At 46.3% G+C, this 16492-nt stretch overlaps 1 protein-coding gene across 2 annotated transcripts in view; it reads left to right on the top strand.

Moving 5' to 3' along the window:
• LOC109890014 (attractin-like protein 1) overlaps positions 1–16492 on the top strand; it is a 313206-nt gene that overhangs the window by 119004 nt on the left and 177710 nt on the right. For both annotated transcript variants that reach the window (XM_031823665.1, XM_020481961.2), the window contains one exon: positions 9600–9693. In XM_031823665.1, the coding sequence (XP_031679525.1) occupies positions 9600–9693 (94 nt within the window). The remainder of the gene's footprint in view (positions 1–9599; positions 9694–16492) is intronic.

Raw genomic sequence — 16492 nt, 5'->3', positions numbered from 1 at the left:
TGTAACTCTATCCATTTTGCCATGGCTAATACTGTGTTATTTTGTGCAAATCATTACTGCTAAATGTATTGTTTTTGGAATTTTCATTTCTCCATGACTGTCTAGCTTTTTATTTTGGTGATTGTTATTCTCAAAGATTATATAATTGATTTATATACAGGTACAATACACTGTCTACATACTTTGGACTTAATTGGCCCGGGAAAATGCTTGGGCTGCCTTGCCAGCCCAAGGATTTTAATGGCAGAAAAATCTCTGGGTTTGTCTTCAAATTAAATCGAGGCTTAATCGTTTTATTGAATCACATCAATGCATTCTGCAATTCATTCTGCAATTCCTTTTTATTTCAGTACTTCAGTACTTTTATTTCAGTACCCCAAACTCAAAGACACTTTTGTATACCATGATAGATGTTCCTTTCATTTTGAGAACTCAGCCACAAGTTTTAACTTTAGCGAAAGAAGGGTCCTAGAGGGACTGGCAGAGGGACTGGCAGAGGGACTGGCAGTGTATTTCATTAGAAGCCAGTGCTACCTGTATGCCAGCATACACCACACGGTGTTGCACTATAAGGACTCACACTCTAAGACAGTGGTCACCAACCTTTTCTGAGCCAAGATCCTTTGTGAATCTCACTCGGCACAGCTGAGTGAGCATAATAATATATAAATATATATTTTTTTACTGGACTGAGTGCCTGGATCTGATGGTCAGTCTGAGGGGAGGGAGGGAGCAGTGGTGTGGCTGCCTCTCACCTGACTCACCGTCCCTCCTCTCACCTGACTCACCGTCCCTCCGCTCACCTGACTCACCGTCCCTCCGCTCACCTGACTCACCGTCCCTCCTCTCACCTGACTCACCGTCCCTCCGCTCACCTGACTCACCGTCCCTCCGCTCACCTGACTCACCGTCCCTCCGCTCACCTGACTCACCGTCCCTCCGCTCACCTGACTCACCGTCCCTCCGCTCACCTGACTCACCGTCCCTCCGCTCACCTGACTCACCGTCCCTCCGCTCACCTGACTCACCGTCCCTCCGCTCACCGGACTCACCGTCCCTCCGCTCACCTGACTCACCGTCCCTCCGCTCACCTGACTCACCGTCCCTCCGCTCACCTGACTCACCGTCCCTCCGCTCACCTGACTCACCGTCCCCCCGCTCACCTGACTCACCGTCCCTCCGCTCACCTGACTCACCGTCCCTCCGCTCACCTGACTCACCGTCCCTCCGCTCACCTGACTCACCGTCCCTCCTCTCACCTGACTCACCGTCCCTCCTCTAACCTGACTCACCGTCCCTCCTCTCTCCCTCCGCTCACCTGACTCACCGTCCCTCCTCTCTCCCTCCTCTCACCTGACTCACCGTCCCTCCGCTCTCCCTCCTCTCACCTGACTCACCGTCCCTCCGCTCTCCCGACTCACCGTCCCTCCTCTCACCTGACTCACTGTCCCTCCTCTCACCTGACTCACCGTCCCTCCTCTCTCCCTCCTCTCACCTGACTCACCGTCCCTCCGCTCTCCCTCCTCTCACCTGACTCACCGTCCCTCCGCTCTCCCTCCTCTCACCTGACTCACCGTCCCTCCGCTCTCCCTCCTCTCACCTGACTCACCGTCCCTCCTTTCTCCCTCCTCTCACCTGACTCACCGTCCCTCGTCTCTCCCTCCTCTCACCTGACTCACCGTCCCTCGTCTCTCCCTCCTCTCACCTGACTCACCGTCCCTCGTCTCTCCCTCCTCTCACCTGACTCACCGTTCCTCCTTTCTCCCTCCTCTCACCTGACTCACCGTCCCTCGTCTCTCCCTCCTCTCACCTGACTCACCGTCCCTCGTCTCTCCCTCCTCTCACCTGACTCACCGTCCCTCCGCTCTCCTGACTCTCACCTGACTCACCGTCCCTCCTTTCTCCCTCCTCTCACCTGACTCACCGTCCCTCCTTTCTCCCTCCTCTCACCTGACTCACCGTCCCTCGTCTCTCCCTCCTCTCACCTGACTCACCGTCCCTCGTCTCTCCCTCCTCTCACCTGACTCACCGTCCCTCGTCTCTCCCTCCTCTCACCTGACTCACCGTCCCTCCGCTCTCCCTCCTCTCACCTGACTCACCATCCCTCGTCTCTCCCTCCTCTCACCTGACTCACCGTCCCTCGTCTCTCCCTCCTCTCACCTGACTCACCGTCCCTCCGCTCTCCCTCCTCTCACCTGACTCACCGTCCCTCCGCTCTCCCTCCTCTCACCTGACTCACCGTCCCTCCGCTCTCCTGACTCTCACCTGACTCACCGTCCCTCCTTTCTCCCTCCTCTCACCTGACTCACCGTCCCTCCTTTCTCCCTCCTCTCACCTGACTCACCGTCCCTCGTCTCTCCCTCCTCTCACCTGACTCACCATCCCTCGTCTCTCCCTCCTCTCACCTGACTCACCGTCCCTCCGCTCTCCCTCCTCTCACCTGACTCACCGTCCCTCCGCTCTCCCTCCTCTCACCTGACTCACCGTCCCTCGTCTCTCCCTCCTCTCACCTGACTCACCGTCCCTCCGCTCTCCCTCCTCTCACCTGACTCACCGTCCCTCCGCTCTCCCTCCTCTCACCTGACTCACCGTCCCTCCGCTCTCCCTCCACTGAGAAAAGGGGACACATTATTTCTGCCACATGCACCAATTCATGTTACTCCTATGACCAGAGAAAGTGAAATAATCCTTGATATTAAAGACAGGACTCTAATAATAACAACGGAGGCTTATTGAAACACTTTGCTATACTCATTCATTGCAGCTGCAGTGCTGGTTATAGCGTGAATATTAGTAGGGAGAACGCACATTTTATGGCTCATAAAACTGTTGAACAAAGCGTTGACAGTAATGAATAACTTAAACATGATCTTATTCATAAAAACAGCAGCTCTTTGCTGTAGTCGTTGAGTCTCTCACTAGTCATGGTTTTGAAAGTTTTGAAATCTCACATTATCATCAACTTTGCTGTGCTTTCGAGGCTTCTTTTCACAGTATATGGCTCGAGGAAACTGTGCAGACACCGTGATCTGAGCTATCTGATTGGCCAGTGGTAGGCCTTGCACTTGATTTGCTCGTAGCCAGAGTTCTGCCTTTAGACACATGAAATGGTTCAATATGGGAACACTTTGCCTTCCTGGTGCTAGGGCTGCTGAATCAAATGCACCTACCGCCAACAGCGCAAACCAAATTTTAAAAAAGAAGTAGGAATGTAGGAGTCCCTAACCCTTTTTTTTTACAGAAATGTTTGATTGACCGATTGGTGACCACTGCACTAAGATTTGTCAAGTCTCACAGGACCAGAGTGCAGTATGGGAGACTCTGGAGTGTCAGCCCTGCCACTGTAGCCAATCAGCTAGCCTATCACATTGTGTTGTCTCAGAACTGGGCTCAGAAGTGTGAGCTGCATCATGTCACAGTGTTCCTTTGTGTCTTCTGAAGAGAATTGTGGATCTTATAAAAGATGCTTTGGGTTTTCTCCTGCTGCTGTGCATAGACGTGTCCGTTGTTGAGAACTGCTCTAAACTCTTTAGTTTAGAAGCAGTCCCTGTAGACAACCACAGTTTGGAAAAACAAGAGTAAAGTGATGGTCGGCTGTGAGTCCGGTAATATGCATCTGTATATTTACACTCTACACTTTATGTGTGTTTCTGCAAGCATAGCCGTGTTTGTGTGTGTTTTTGTGATATCTACAGTAGGCCCTGCTGTAGTGGTATAGTGTCACATCTCTCTGTCTAAGTGCCTGAACAGCAGCCTCTGAAGCACACTACTCTACTCCTATAATGTGAGTACATTCATAGAGATCCTAATTTAGCCATAAATCAGCTCAGTTTCTGCTCTGCACAGAGAGGAGAGGCACTCTACAGTCCTGCAGGCTGCTCCCTGTCTGTACAGTACAGCCTACAGGAGTCAACCCACTGTTACACAACACATACTAGACCATTTGGAAGTTTGACAATGTAGTCTACTTTGTAGTGCAGCATTTGATTTAGTGGAACATTAAATTATGTTGACAAAATTAATGCATTATTGTTTTAAGGAGGTTGCATTGAATTGGGTACAGTCATATCTAACTGACAGGAAACAGTCTACCTATATCAATGGTTAATTTTCTTTCCCTCATGCTTTAAACTGTGGAATACCGCAAGGCAGCCTCCTTGGGCCACTTCTTTATTAAATATATACCAACGACCTTCCTTATGCCTTATCTGAAACTCAAGCTACTACATTTGCAGATGATACTACAATTTATACAGCAAGACAATCTGTTCAACAGGTACAGAAAGGTTTACAAGGAGTTTTGGAGAATATCAGGGAGAGGGTTTTCCAGAAAAAACTTATTTTAAACACCAAGAAAACCAAAGTTATGTTGGTCTGTTCCACTAGGAAAAAGCCAACACAGCATGGGATACAATTAAGTTTTGTGGGAGTACAAATTGAGGAAGTGGCAGAAACCAAACTACTAGGAGTGCTTATCATGGTCATCTCAAATAACTAACCTATGTAAAAAAAAGAAAGAAAAATGAAAACAGCATGCATAGTCAGAAGGATAGCTAAATATTTACCAGGAAAGATTCTTCAGCAAATAACACAAGCATTAATTGAGAGTCAGGTGAACTACTGTTCTGTGGTCTGGGGAAATGCATCAGCAAGTGAAGTTAGTAGGCTGCAGAATGCACAGAACAAAGCAGCATGGATTGTTTTAAGGTGGAGATATGGTTCTTCTGTTGTAGTCATTCGCAATGCTCTTGGTTGGTCATAAATCAACAAGATAATTGAAAAAAAATGCTTATTTTATTTCATAATATACAATATTTAAAACGGCCAAGTTCTATTCACAACAGTATTCAGTTGGTAAGAGACAGACATTCCATAAATACTAGGAATAGATTGTCCACCATCTATGTGTTATCCAGATAGAAAAGAGAAATAGGCAAAATAACAATTCGATTTGATTTAAACCATTTAAATATAATAGAACGTTGTGCTGGACTATGGTAGATGAAGAATCAATATCTTCTTAGACTGAGTATTTATCGGGTCAATATGTTAGTGTGTTATGTCTCTTTGTAACAGTGTGTTATATGTGAAAATGTGTTCGTATTATAAATTGTATTTTAAAGTTTAAGGACTCTTGGAAGATTAGTCTAAATGAGGACTAAAAGAGATCCAAATGAAATCTACTGTACAGACTTATACCTGCACTGGGCCAATGATTGTTTATTCTACTTCAGTTTTCATTGTGGCTACTACCAGACTTCGACAATGTACTGTATCATACATCATCTACACAGAGCCTGAATGTTGGAACATTCATAATGCCTACCTTGAGTCAGAGTATTGTATGCGATGTTCAACTATTCCTACACTGTCTGTATAGTTAGGAATAATTCCAACTGGTGAAATCCCATGTCTTACTCTTCTCAAAAACGGAAAATGCAAATTCGGTATAGCTGAAAATATATTTAGACTTTTCTGTTATGGGTATGAATGTGTAAGGGGGAGGTGTTTCATCTTGGGATGCCTGTGTGTATGAAAGATGATCTGGTTATGGCTGTTTTGGTTCTGGAAGTGTGGGAGTTGTTTAGGTATGTTTGATGGAGTGTTTATAGTGTACTGTATGATAGTTCCCACTAGGGCTGTGAGAGAGGGGAGTATATCTCTTTTGTACAGACACGACAGGCTTTGCTGTCAAGTGAATAGTATCATGAAAAAGTATGAGAAATCTTAGCGTTTCTCTGTTTTAGCTGCTCCAATTTGGTCAGTTACATCTGAGAAAAACATCTATATTTGGCTTTGTTCAACAGAGGGAGGGAGGGAGAGATACACATTTTGATGTAACCTTTATTTCAACAGGGAAGACATATTGAGACCTAAGTATTTTTTTACAAATATAAATATACATATTATGAGCGAGAGACTGAGAGAGCGAGAGACTGAGAAAGCGAGAGACTGAGAAAGCGAGAGACTGAGAGAGCGAGAGACTGAGAGAGCGAGAGACTGAGAGAGCGAGAGACTGAGAAAGCGAGAGACTGAGAAAGCGAGAGACTGAGAAAGCGAGAGAGCGAGAGACTGAGAGAGCGAGAGACTGAGAGAGCGAGAGACTGAGAAAGCGAGAGACTGAGAGAGCGAGAGACTGAGAAAGCGAGAGACTGAGAGAGCGAGAGACTGAGAGAGCGAGAGACTGAGAGAGCGAGAGACTGAGAGAGCGAGAGACTGAGAAAGCGAGAGACTGAGAAAGCGAGAGACTGAGAAAGCGAGAGACTGAGAGAGCGAGAGACTGAGAGAGCGAGAGACTGAGAGAGCGAGAGACTGAGAAAGCGAGAGACTGAGAGAGCGAGAGACTGAGAGACTGAGAGAGCGAGAGACTGAGAGAGCGAGAGACTGAGAAAGCGAGAGACTGAGAGAGCGAGAGACTGAGAGAGCGAGAGACTGAGAGAGCGAGAGACTGAGAAAGCGAGAGACTGAGAGAGCGAGAGACTGAGAGAGCGAGAGACAGAGAGAGCGAGAGACTGAGAGAGCGAGAGACTGAGAGAGCGAGAGACTGAGAGAGCGAGAGACTGAGAGAGCGAGAGACTGAGAGAGCGAGAGACTGAGAGCGAGAGACTGAGAGCGAGAGACTGAGAGCGAGAGACAGAGAGCGAGAGACAGAGAGCGAGAGACAGAGAGCGAGAGACAGAGAGCGAGAGACAGAGAGCGAGAGACAGAGAGCGAGAGACAGAGAGCGAGAGACAGAGAGCGAGAGACTGAGAGCGAGAGACTGAGAGCGAGAGACTGAGAGCGAGAGACTGAGAGCGAGAGACTGAGAGCGAGAGACTGAGAGCGAGAGACTGAGAGCGAGAGACTGATAGCGAGAGACAGAGCGAGAGACTGAGAGAGAGAGAGACTGAGAAAGCGAGAGACTGAGAGAGCGAGAGACTGAGAAAGCGAGAGACTGAGAGAGCGAGAGACTGAGAGAGCGAGAGACTGAGAGAGCGAGAGACTGAGAGAGCGAGAGACTGAGAAAGCGAGAGACTGAGAGAGCGAGAGACAGAGAGCGAGAGACAGAGAGCGAGAGACAGAGAGCGAGAGACTGAGAGCGAGAGACTGAGAGCGAGAGACTGAGAGCGAGAGACTGAGAGCGAGAGACTGAGAGCGAGAGACTGAGAGCGAGAGACTGAGAGCGAGAGACTGAGAGCGAGAGACTGAGAGCGAGAGACTGAGAGCGAGAGACTGAGAGCGAGAGACTGAGAGCGAGAGACTGAGAGCGAGAGACTGAGAGCGAGAGACTGATAGCGAGAGACAGAGCGAGAGACTGAGAGAGAGAGAGACTGAGAGAGCGAGAGACTGAGAGAGCGAGAGACTGAGAGAGCGAGAGACTGAGAGAGCGAGAGACTGAGAGAGCGAGAGACTGAGAGAGCGAGAGACTGAGAGAGCGAGAGACTGAGAAAGCGAGAGACAGAAAGCGAGAGACAGAGAGCGAGAGACTGAGAGAGCGAGAGACTGAGAGAGCGAGAGACAGAGAGACTGAGAGAGCGAGAGACTGAGAGAGCGAGAGACTGAGAGAGCGAGAGACTGAGAGAGCGAGAGACTGAGAGCGAGAGACTGAGAGCGAGAGACTGAGAGCGAGAGACTGAGAGCGAGAGACTGAGAGCGAGAGACTGAGAGCGAGAGACTGAGAGCGAGAGACTGAGAGCGAGAGACAGAGAGCGAGAGACAGAGAGCGAGAGACAGAGAGCGAGAGACAGAGAGCGAGAGACAGAGAGCGAGAGACAGAGAGCGAGAGACTGAGAGCGAGAGACTGAGAGCGAGAGACTGAGAGCGAGAGACTGAGAGCGAGAGACTGAGAGCGAGAGACTGAGAGCGAGAGACAGAGCGAGAGACTGAGAGAGAGAGAGCGAGAGACTGAGAGAGCGAGAGACTGAGAGAGCGAGAGACTGAGATTATAGAGCATAAGCCCCAAAGATACAAGCTGCACCGCCTCCCAAAACAAAATCCTCATTGTATTTTCTCTGTTTATTTCATTATTTTGCTCTATCTGTGTTTCTCTGTAAATAGGACAGACAGTGGAAGTGAAGTGGCGTGTCTCTATTGCTGCTGCAGTAGTTAGTTAGTGGTGGACGTCACTGGGTTCCGTGCCTCCTATAGAACATAAAAACGGTATGGAGGAGTGTCTAGTTTTACATGTCAGTGTCAGGCGTATCACAGTGGGGTTTGACTTTATGTTGGCTACTAAAGTACATCTTTAATGGGATGTTTTTTCTAAGGCTCTATTAGGGCTGACCCCAATTATTAGACTGGTCAATTGTTTAGTCGACAGGCTGTTGTTTGACCAAGTTCTTTTTTTGTCGAGCAGTAGCATATATATATAGTAAAAAAATAAATATATACAGTGCCTTGCAAAAGTATTCGGCCCCCTTGATCTTTGCGACCTTTTGCCACATTTCAGGCTTCAAACATAAAGATATAAAACTGTATTTTTTTGTGAAGAATCAACAACAAGTGGGACACAATCATGAAGTGGAACGACATTTATTGGATATTTCAAACTTTTTTAACAAACAAAAACTGAAAAATTGGGTGTGCAAAATTATTGTCTGTTGGCTGGTTCTGTATGTCAACAATCCTTCCTCCAAAGGACCCATCTATGGATAACACTTTATGGAAATCACCAAAATCATGGTCTTTTTTTAATCCTCATTTGAATGTCTGAAAAGGACAGAGAGGAATTTCTCTCTCTCTGTCCTTTTCAGACATTCACTCTCCCGCAATCTTTCAAAACTTTCATGGATGAAGGAACTTTTTGTTTACCTACAGTGAAATACAGTTCCCTTTCCCACGACTACTTGTTGTTTACCTCAGTACAATCATGTACTTAGACTCATAATGGCACAAGAGAAGTTTGTTCTCATTATAATTTCTATGCCCCAGGCTACCTTGACCTGAGTGCTCTGAAACATTGTCCTACCCTCTGCACTCCCTTGGATCGCTCAGAATGAATAACTATAAACACATTCCCAGTCACATCATTTTCATCTTATCATTGTATCCCCAAGTTAGTTTTCTGGTCAGCATATATGCAGAAGCTAACAGTCATGATTTAAACATTGACTTGCTGTAATCATTCAAACTGTATCTAACTAATGTTGCTCTTGAGTGTGCAATATGTTTATATTCAATGCTGTTTTGCCCTCTGCAAGCATCAAATTATGTGACTCTCTGTCTCTCGCTCTCTGTCTCTCGCTCTCTGTCTCTCGCTCTCTGTCTCTCGCTCTCTGTCTCTCGCTCTCTCTGTCTCTCGCTCTCTCTGTCTCTCGCTCTCGCTCTCTCTGTCTCTCGCTCTCTGGCTAACCCAAGGTCACTGACCTTTGGGTTAGGTGAGGACACCAGTCTTGACCCTTTTGCCACCAGAGAGTATGGAAATTAGTCATAAGCAGAACGGTTCAAGAAGATGTTGCATCATTCAGATATGGCCCAGAGCTACGGGTCGTATTCTGTCCTGTCTGACTGGCTGACTCACTGTTTTGTGTGTTGTGCATCATGGTGAGATGACTGACAGTGTTTTCCTCTCCCCCCTCTCTCTTTCTTTCTCCTCCATTTGTTTTCTTTGACCATGGTAGCCTGCAAGTGCAACGGACATGCCAATCTGTGCCAGGTGTCGACGGGGAAATGCTACTGCCAAACCAAGGGAATCAAGGGAGACCAGTGCCAGCTGTGAGTACGATGTTTTATGCCTTAATGTACAGTAAATGTTTGTTAACCTTTTTGCATCATTCCACTACGAGACATATACTGAAGAAAATGAAGGTTCTTAAATGCTTGTTCCTCAACTCTTTTAAGGTTACTTGGAGAACTCTTACCAAATAAATAACCTTTGAGTTAAGTGTGGGGTTCCTGACATGGCATCTACTGTTCATCAGAAAATCTGAAAGGCCCATTTTGGTACTTAATGCAGGAAAAAATCTATGTATGTTGTTTTCTAATTCTTGTAGAAATATGATGGTTTACACATTTATGCATTGGATGGTTGTCTCATCGAGCAGGTTCCTGCCTATAAATATCTTGGCTTTTGGATTGACAAAAATGTGACGTTTAAAAAACATACGGATGAGCTAGTTAAGAAGCTGAGATTTAAAGTAGGCTTCTTTTATAGAAGTCGATCATGAGAAGAAACCTGCACACTTCTTGCTGGTATCACTGCTCTTGCTAGTATCACTTCTCTTTATTCAACTTTACGTAAAGCTTTCTTATTTTTTCTCCCGTGTTATTCAATTGTTGCCATGCACCTGCAACAAAGATAGCTCAGATGTGTGAGTGCCTTTTGAATATAGAAATAGATCACGCCTCTCCCTAAACAGCAGGAAACAGTTTGTACAGGCAAACTTCCTGCCAGCTCTACTTTAAAACCCTTGGATTCTGTGTACCATAGTGCGCTTCTTTTTATCACAGGTGACAGGTTTAATACTCATCACTACAAACAGTCATGGGTGGTACTGGTAAATTCACTGGAAAGGTACATTTACATTGTAGTCATTTAGCAGATGCTCTTATCCAGTGCGACTTATAGTTAGTGCAATCATCTTCAGATAGCTAGGTGGGACAACCACATATCACAGGCATAGAAACGACATGTTTCCTTAATAACGTAGCTATCAGTAGAGTCAGAGCTAGAAGGGGGGGGGCGGGAACAGAGTGCTGGGGTTGGGGTGTAGAGTTAGAGCATAGCCTGAAGGTAGGGAGGGGCATGTCCTCTTGCTGCTCCGTAGGCAAGAACCATGGTCTTGTAGTGGATGCGAGCTTTGACTAGAAGGCAGTGGAGTGTGCAGAGGAGCGGGGTGACATGAGAGAACTTGGGAAGGTGGAAAGCTAGGCGGACTGCAGCGTTCTGGGTGACATGTGAGAACTTGGGAAGGTGGAAAGCTAGGCGGACTGCAGCGTTCTGGGTGACATGAGAGAACTTGGGAAGGTGGAAAGCTAGGCGGACTGCAGCGTTCTGGGTGACGTGAGAACTTGGGAAGGTGGAAAGCTAGGCGGACTGCAGCGTTCTGGGTGACATGTGAGAACTTGGGAAGTTGGAAAGCTAGGCGGACTGCAGCGTTCTGGGTGACATGTGAGAACTTGGGAAGGTGGAAAGCTAGGCGGACTGCAGCGTTCTGGGTGACATGTGAGAACTTGGGAAGGTGGAAAGCTAGGCGGACTGCAGCGTTCTGGGTGACATGTGAGAACTTGGGAAGGTGGAAAGCTAGGCGGACTGCAGCGTTCTGGGTGACATGAGAGAACTTGGGAAGGTTGAAAACCAGGCGGGCTGCAGCGTTCTGGATAAGTTGCAAGGGTTTGATGGCACAAGTGGGGAGCCCAGCCTACAGTGAGTTGCAGTAGTCCAGATGGGAGAGGATAAGTGCCTGGATTAGGACCTGCGCCGCTTCCTGTGTGAGGTAGTGTCGTACTCTATGGATGTTGTAGAGCATGAACCTGCAGGAGCAGATCACTGCTTTGATGTTTGCAAAGAACGACAGGGTGTTGTCCGGGTTCATGCCAAGGTTCTTTGCACTCTGGGAGGGCAACGCTGTGGAGTTGTCAACCATAATGGAGAGGTCTTTGAGCGGGCAGGCCTTCCCCGAGAGGAAGAGCAGTTCCGACTTGTTGAGTTTGAGGTGGTGGGGCGACGTTCAAGTTGAGATATCTGCCAGGCACACAGCGATGCGTGTCGCCACCTGGGTGTCAGTAGGGGGGAAGGATAAAGGTAGTTGAGTATCATCCACATGGCAATGATAGGAGAGACCATGTGAGGATATGACAGAGCCAAGTGAGGGCCTCGAACCGAACCCTGGAGGACACAAGTAGTGAGAGTATGTGGTGCAGGCACCCCGGGAAATATGCAAATAAGGTTTAAAACCCTACAGCCGGGCTATTCATTTCTGATTCTGGTTTTGGACTTTTGTATGGTTCTTCAAAGAAGATTCAGAGACCCATCAAATGGTTCCCCTATGGCATTGCTCTCAATAACCTTATTCGGTGTAGGATGATTCTAGCTCCTACAATGTCAATGGTATATCCCACTAGTTGGGGATGAGTTGTGGGGCTGTACCCTCTCTGAACCCCCTTGCAGTGTCAGCAATTTGGCCCTTTGTTAATGTGCGTTTGGGGCCTTAGCCAAGGCTTTAATACCAGTAATGGGGTTGGCACAGGGGGCGCAGCACCCAGTGTGTTTGTTTGTGCCATCAGAGTGCCAGGCTGGCCCTGTGCTGCACTATAATACCCCTAAGTGCTTTCACCGGTGCGGTAAAGGCAGGGTGAAAAATGCTGCATCAATAAATCCTGGAGTGGAGAAGTGCACTGCTGTCACTGGTACTGTTATGTTCTAATGAGGCCTTCTCAACTCTGGAGGCCTCCTGTGTGCGCGTGTTTGAGTTTGCATGCAGGTGTCCGAGGGATTGACAGATTTATTAAGAGAATGAGAGTGCATGAATGAGAGTGCATGCACATATTGTGTATTATCCTCTCTCTGTGAATGTCAAGTCATTTGTGCACATGGATTTTGCAGCGGTGTCTTTTTAATGCTTTGAGTACGAGTGAGAAGGTTTTGTTTTCCTAAAGGGACATCTCTCTGTCATTACCATTTGACCGCTGCTCCTTTTACAGGACTATCAAGCACTTTCCTGCACGCCTGCATTCACACTCGAAAAACAGCATTTGGTCTCAGCTATAAAGTACCTGTCACATTAGAGCAAGCCTCATTTCATACCGCACACACATTATTACCATGTGACTGTCATGAGTTTACACAACTGACCAAGGGGATGATGACTGTACGTTCTATGTATAAACACAAGCTTTTTTCTTTCCATGTCAAGCAGAGCACTAACACAGGCTGATTTGTGTGTTTTTCTTTCCATGTCAAGCAGAGCACTAACACAGGCTGATTTGTGTGTTTTTGTTTCCATGTCAAGCAGAGCACTAACACAGGCTGATTTGTGTGTTTTTGTTTCCATGTCAAGCAGAGCACTAACACAGGCTGATTTGTGTGTTTTTCTTTCCATGTCAAGCAGAGCACGAACACAGGCTGATTTGTGTGTATTTCTTTCCATGTCAAGCAGAGCACGAACACAGGCTGATTTGTGTGTTTTTCTTTCCATGTCAAGCAGAGCACTAACACAGGCTGATTTGTGTGTTTTTGTTTCCATGTCAAGCAGAGCACGAACACAGGCTGATTTGTGTGTTTTTCTTTCCATGTCAAGCAGAGCACTAACACAGGCTGATTTGTGTGTTTTTCTTTCCATGTCAAGCAGAGCACTAACACAGGCTGATTTGTGTGTTTTTCTTTCCATGTCAAGCAGAGCACGAACACAGGCTGATTTGTGTGTTTGTGTTTCCATGTCAAGCAGAGCACGAACACAGGCTGATTTGTGTGTTTGTGTTTCCATGTCAAGCAGAGCACGAACACAGGCTGATTTGTGTGTTTGTGTTTCCATGTCAAGCAGAGCACGAACACAGGCTGATTTGTGTGTTTGTGTTTCCATGTCAAGCAGAGCACGAACACAGGCTGATTTGTGTGTTTGTGTTTCCATGTCAAGCAGAGCACGAACACAGGCTGATTTGTGTGTTTGTGTTTCCATGTCAAGCAGAGCACGAACACAGGCTGATTTGTGTGTTTTTCTTTCCATGTCAAGCAGAGCACGAACACAGGCTGATTTGTGTGTTTGTGTTTCCATGTCAAGCAGAGCACGAACACAGGCTGATTTGTGTGTTTGTGTTTCCATGTCAAGCAGAGCACGAACACAGGCTGATTTGTGTGTTTGTGTTTCCATGTCAAGCAGAGCACTAACACAGGCTGATTTGTGTGTTTGTGTTTCCATGTCAAGCAGAGCACGAACACAGGCTGATTTGTGTGTTTGTGTTTCCATGTCAAGCAGAGCACGAACACAGGCTGATTTGTGTGTTTGTGTTTCCATGTCAAGCAGAGCACGAACACAGGCTGATTTGTGTGTTTGTGTTTCCATGTCAAGCAGAGCACGAACACAGGCTGATTTGTGTGTTTTTGTTTCCATGTCAAGCAGAGCACTAACACAGGCTGATTTGTGTGTTTGTGTTTCCATGTCAAGCAGAGCACGAACACAGGCTGATTTGTGTGTTTGTGTTACCATGTCAAGCAGAGCACTAACACAGGCTGATTTGTGTGTTTGTGTTTCCATGTCAAGCAGAGCACGAACACAGGCTGATTTGTGTGTTTGTGTTTCCATGTCAAGCAGAGCACGAACACAGGCTGATTTGTGTGTTTGTGTTTCCATGTCAAGCAGAGCACGAACACAGGCTGATTTGTGTGTTTGTGTTTCCATGTCAAGCAGAGCACGAACACAGGCTGATTTGTGTGTTTGTGTTTCCATGTCAAGCAGAGCACTAACACAGGCTGATTTGTGTGTTTGTGTTTCCATGTCAAGCAGAGCACGAACACAGGCTGATTTGTGTGTTTGTGTTTCCATGTCAAGCAGAGCACGAACACAGGCTGATTTGTGTGTTTGTGTTTCCATGTCAAGCAGAGCACGAACACAGGCTGATTTGTGTGTTTGTGTTTCCATGTCAAGCAGAGCACGAACACAGGCTGATTTGTGTGTTTGTGTTTCCATGTCAAGCAGAGCACTAACACAGGCTGATTTGTGTGTTTGTGTTTTATGAATAGATTGCCATTTCAATTAGATTTAAAAAGAGTTTTACATCAAGGAAACAACAAATGTAAACCGCTGATTTTAGATATATATTTGTTTGTTCTGATAAACATTTTTAGCCTGCTGAGATGAGGGGAAATTAGGAATAGTAGAAGTTGATTGAGGTGTTTCTGATGTTCAAAGTTCAGATCATCAAAGATTTTTCTGCCCACACTAAATGACCTATTCAATCTAAACCATATTGCTTGTTTACAGTAGCTTCATGACTCCTCTAAAAATATGTTAACGGTATGAAACTTGGCCACAGAAAAAGAGATTCAACGTGAGATTGATTAAACCATGCATGGCACAACTGTTGTTTTTGACCCGCAAAACTCGGAATGACACTCAAATCGGAAAAGTTGGGGAATGGTGAACGTGGACGGTCACTGTTTTCCACAAATTTTGACATTTGTCAGCAACTTGGGAAAATAATTTCCCTCATTCCCGCTTTCCCATATTCATTAGTCGTCCTTCACTCAGTCTTGAAGTGTTGTGAGTGGGAGCAGTTGACTTCCTGCGTGTATTTCTATTTGTTCCCTGCACTGCCTGCGCTGTGCGACTCCTTGATTTGTCACGTACGCTTCCCATCAAATGCTTTCGCCGTCAAAACTATTATTTATTTTTTCCAGAGAGCTTTTTCAAAATGGCTGTGTGTAATGGAAGACATTTATTTGCCATTTTGATTATGAACGATCGATTTCCCCTGGGCTGGCGGTAAGGCCCCCGTCCCTCTGCTTCAGCAGATGTGCACACTCTGACTGGCTGCAATAAAGGAACCATTAGCAAGAGCATGGTTCCTCTGAGAATGCCAGACTGAAACTGTGTGTGTGTGTGTGTGTGTGGTGCTTGAGAGTGTGGTTTTACTTGTGTGTGCTTGTGATGTATTAGTTTATCTTTGTAGATGTAAGTATAGTGAGTGTGTGTGTGTTTGTCAGCCTTGTGTGTGTGTGTGTTATGTTCTCTGAAATGTCAAATAAGAGTAAGCAAGGCCAGGAGTGGTTGTGTTATTCATTCTCTGGGGGGGCCGTTTGTCCTTTGCTCCAGCGTTAGCTCACAGTGCCTTTGTCTGCTTAGATCTGCAGTGTGGACATCAAGCTTGCTGGCCCACTGTACAAAGGCTACACACACACGAACACGAACGAGCTGGGGCACATACACATATTTTACACTCTTCTCCAAATGTATTAGGACATTGAAGCAAAAGCTAAATATTTGGATCTATGCCCCAGCATTTTAGTACAGAATGTAAGGTTTTATTTGAGGGTATTTTCATACATATCTGTTTTACCATTTTATGTACAGTTGAAGTCAGAAGTTTACATCCACTTAGGTTGGATTAATTAAAACTCATTTTTCAACCACTCCACACATTTCTTGTTAACAAACTATAGTTTTGGCAAGTCGGTTAGGACATCTACTTTCTGCATGACACAAGTCATTTTCCCAACAATTGTTTACAGACAGATTATTTCACTTATAATTCACTGTATCACAATTCCAGTGGGTCAGAGGTTTACATACACTAAGTTGACTGTGCCTTTAAACATTTGGAAGGAGACGTGTTCTGTCTCCTAGAGATGAACGTACTTTTGTGCGAAAAGTGCAAATCAATCCCAGAACAACAGCAAGGCACCTTGTGAAGATGCTGGAGGAAACGGGTACAAATGTATCTATATCCACAGTAAAACGAGTCCTATATCGACATAACCTGAAAGGCCGCTCAGCGAGGAAGAAGCCACTGCTCCAAAACTGCCATAAAAAGCCAGACTACGGTTTGCAACTGCACATGGGGAATGACCATCATTATG

This window comes from Oncorhynchus kisutch, linkage group LG4, assembly GCF_002021735.2.
Source record: "Oncorhynchus kisutch isolate 150728-3 linkage group LG4, Okis_V2, whole genome shotgun sequence".
NCBI classification, from domain to species: Eukaryota; Metazoa; Chordata; class Actinopteri; order Salmoniformes; family Salmonidae; genus Oncorhynchus; species Oncorhynchus kisutch.
The sequence above is the reverse complement of the archived record's forward strand: the minus strand, read 5'-3'. Positions and strand labels throughout refer to the sequence as shown.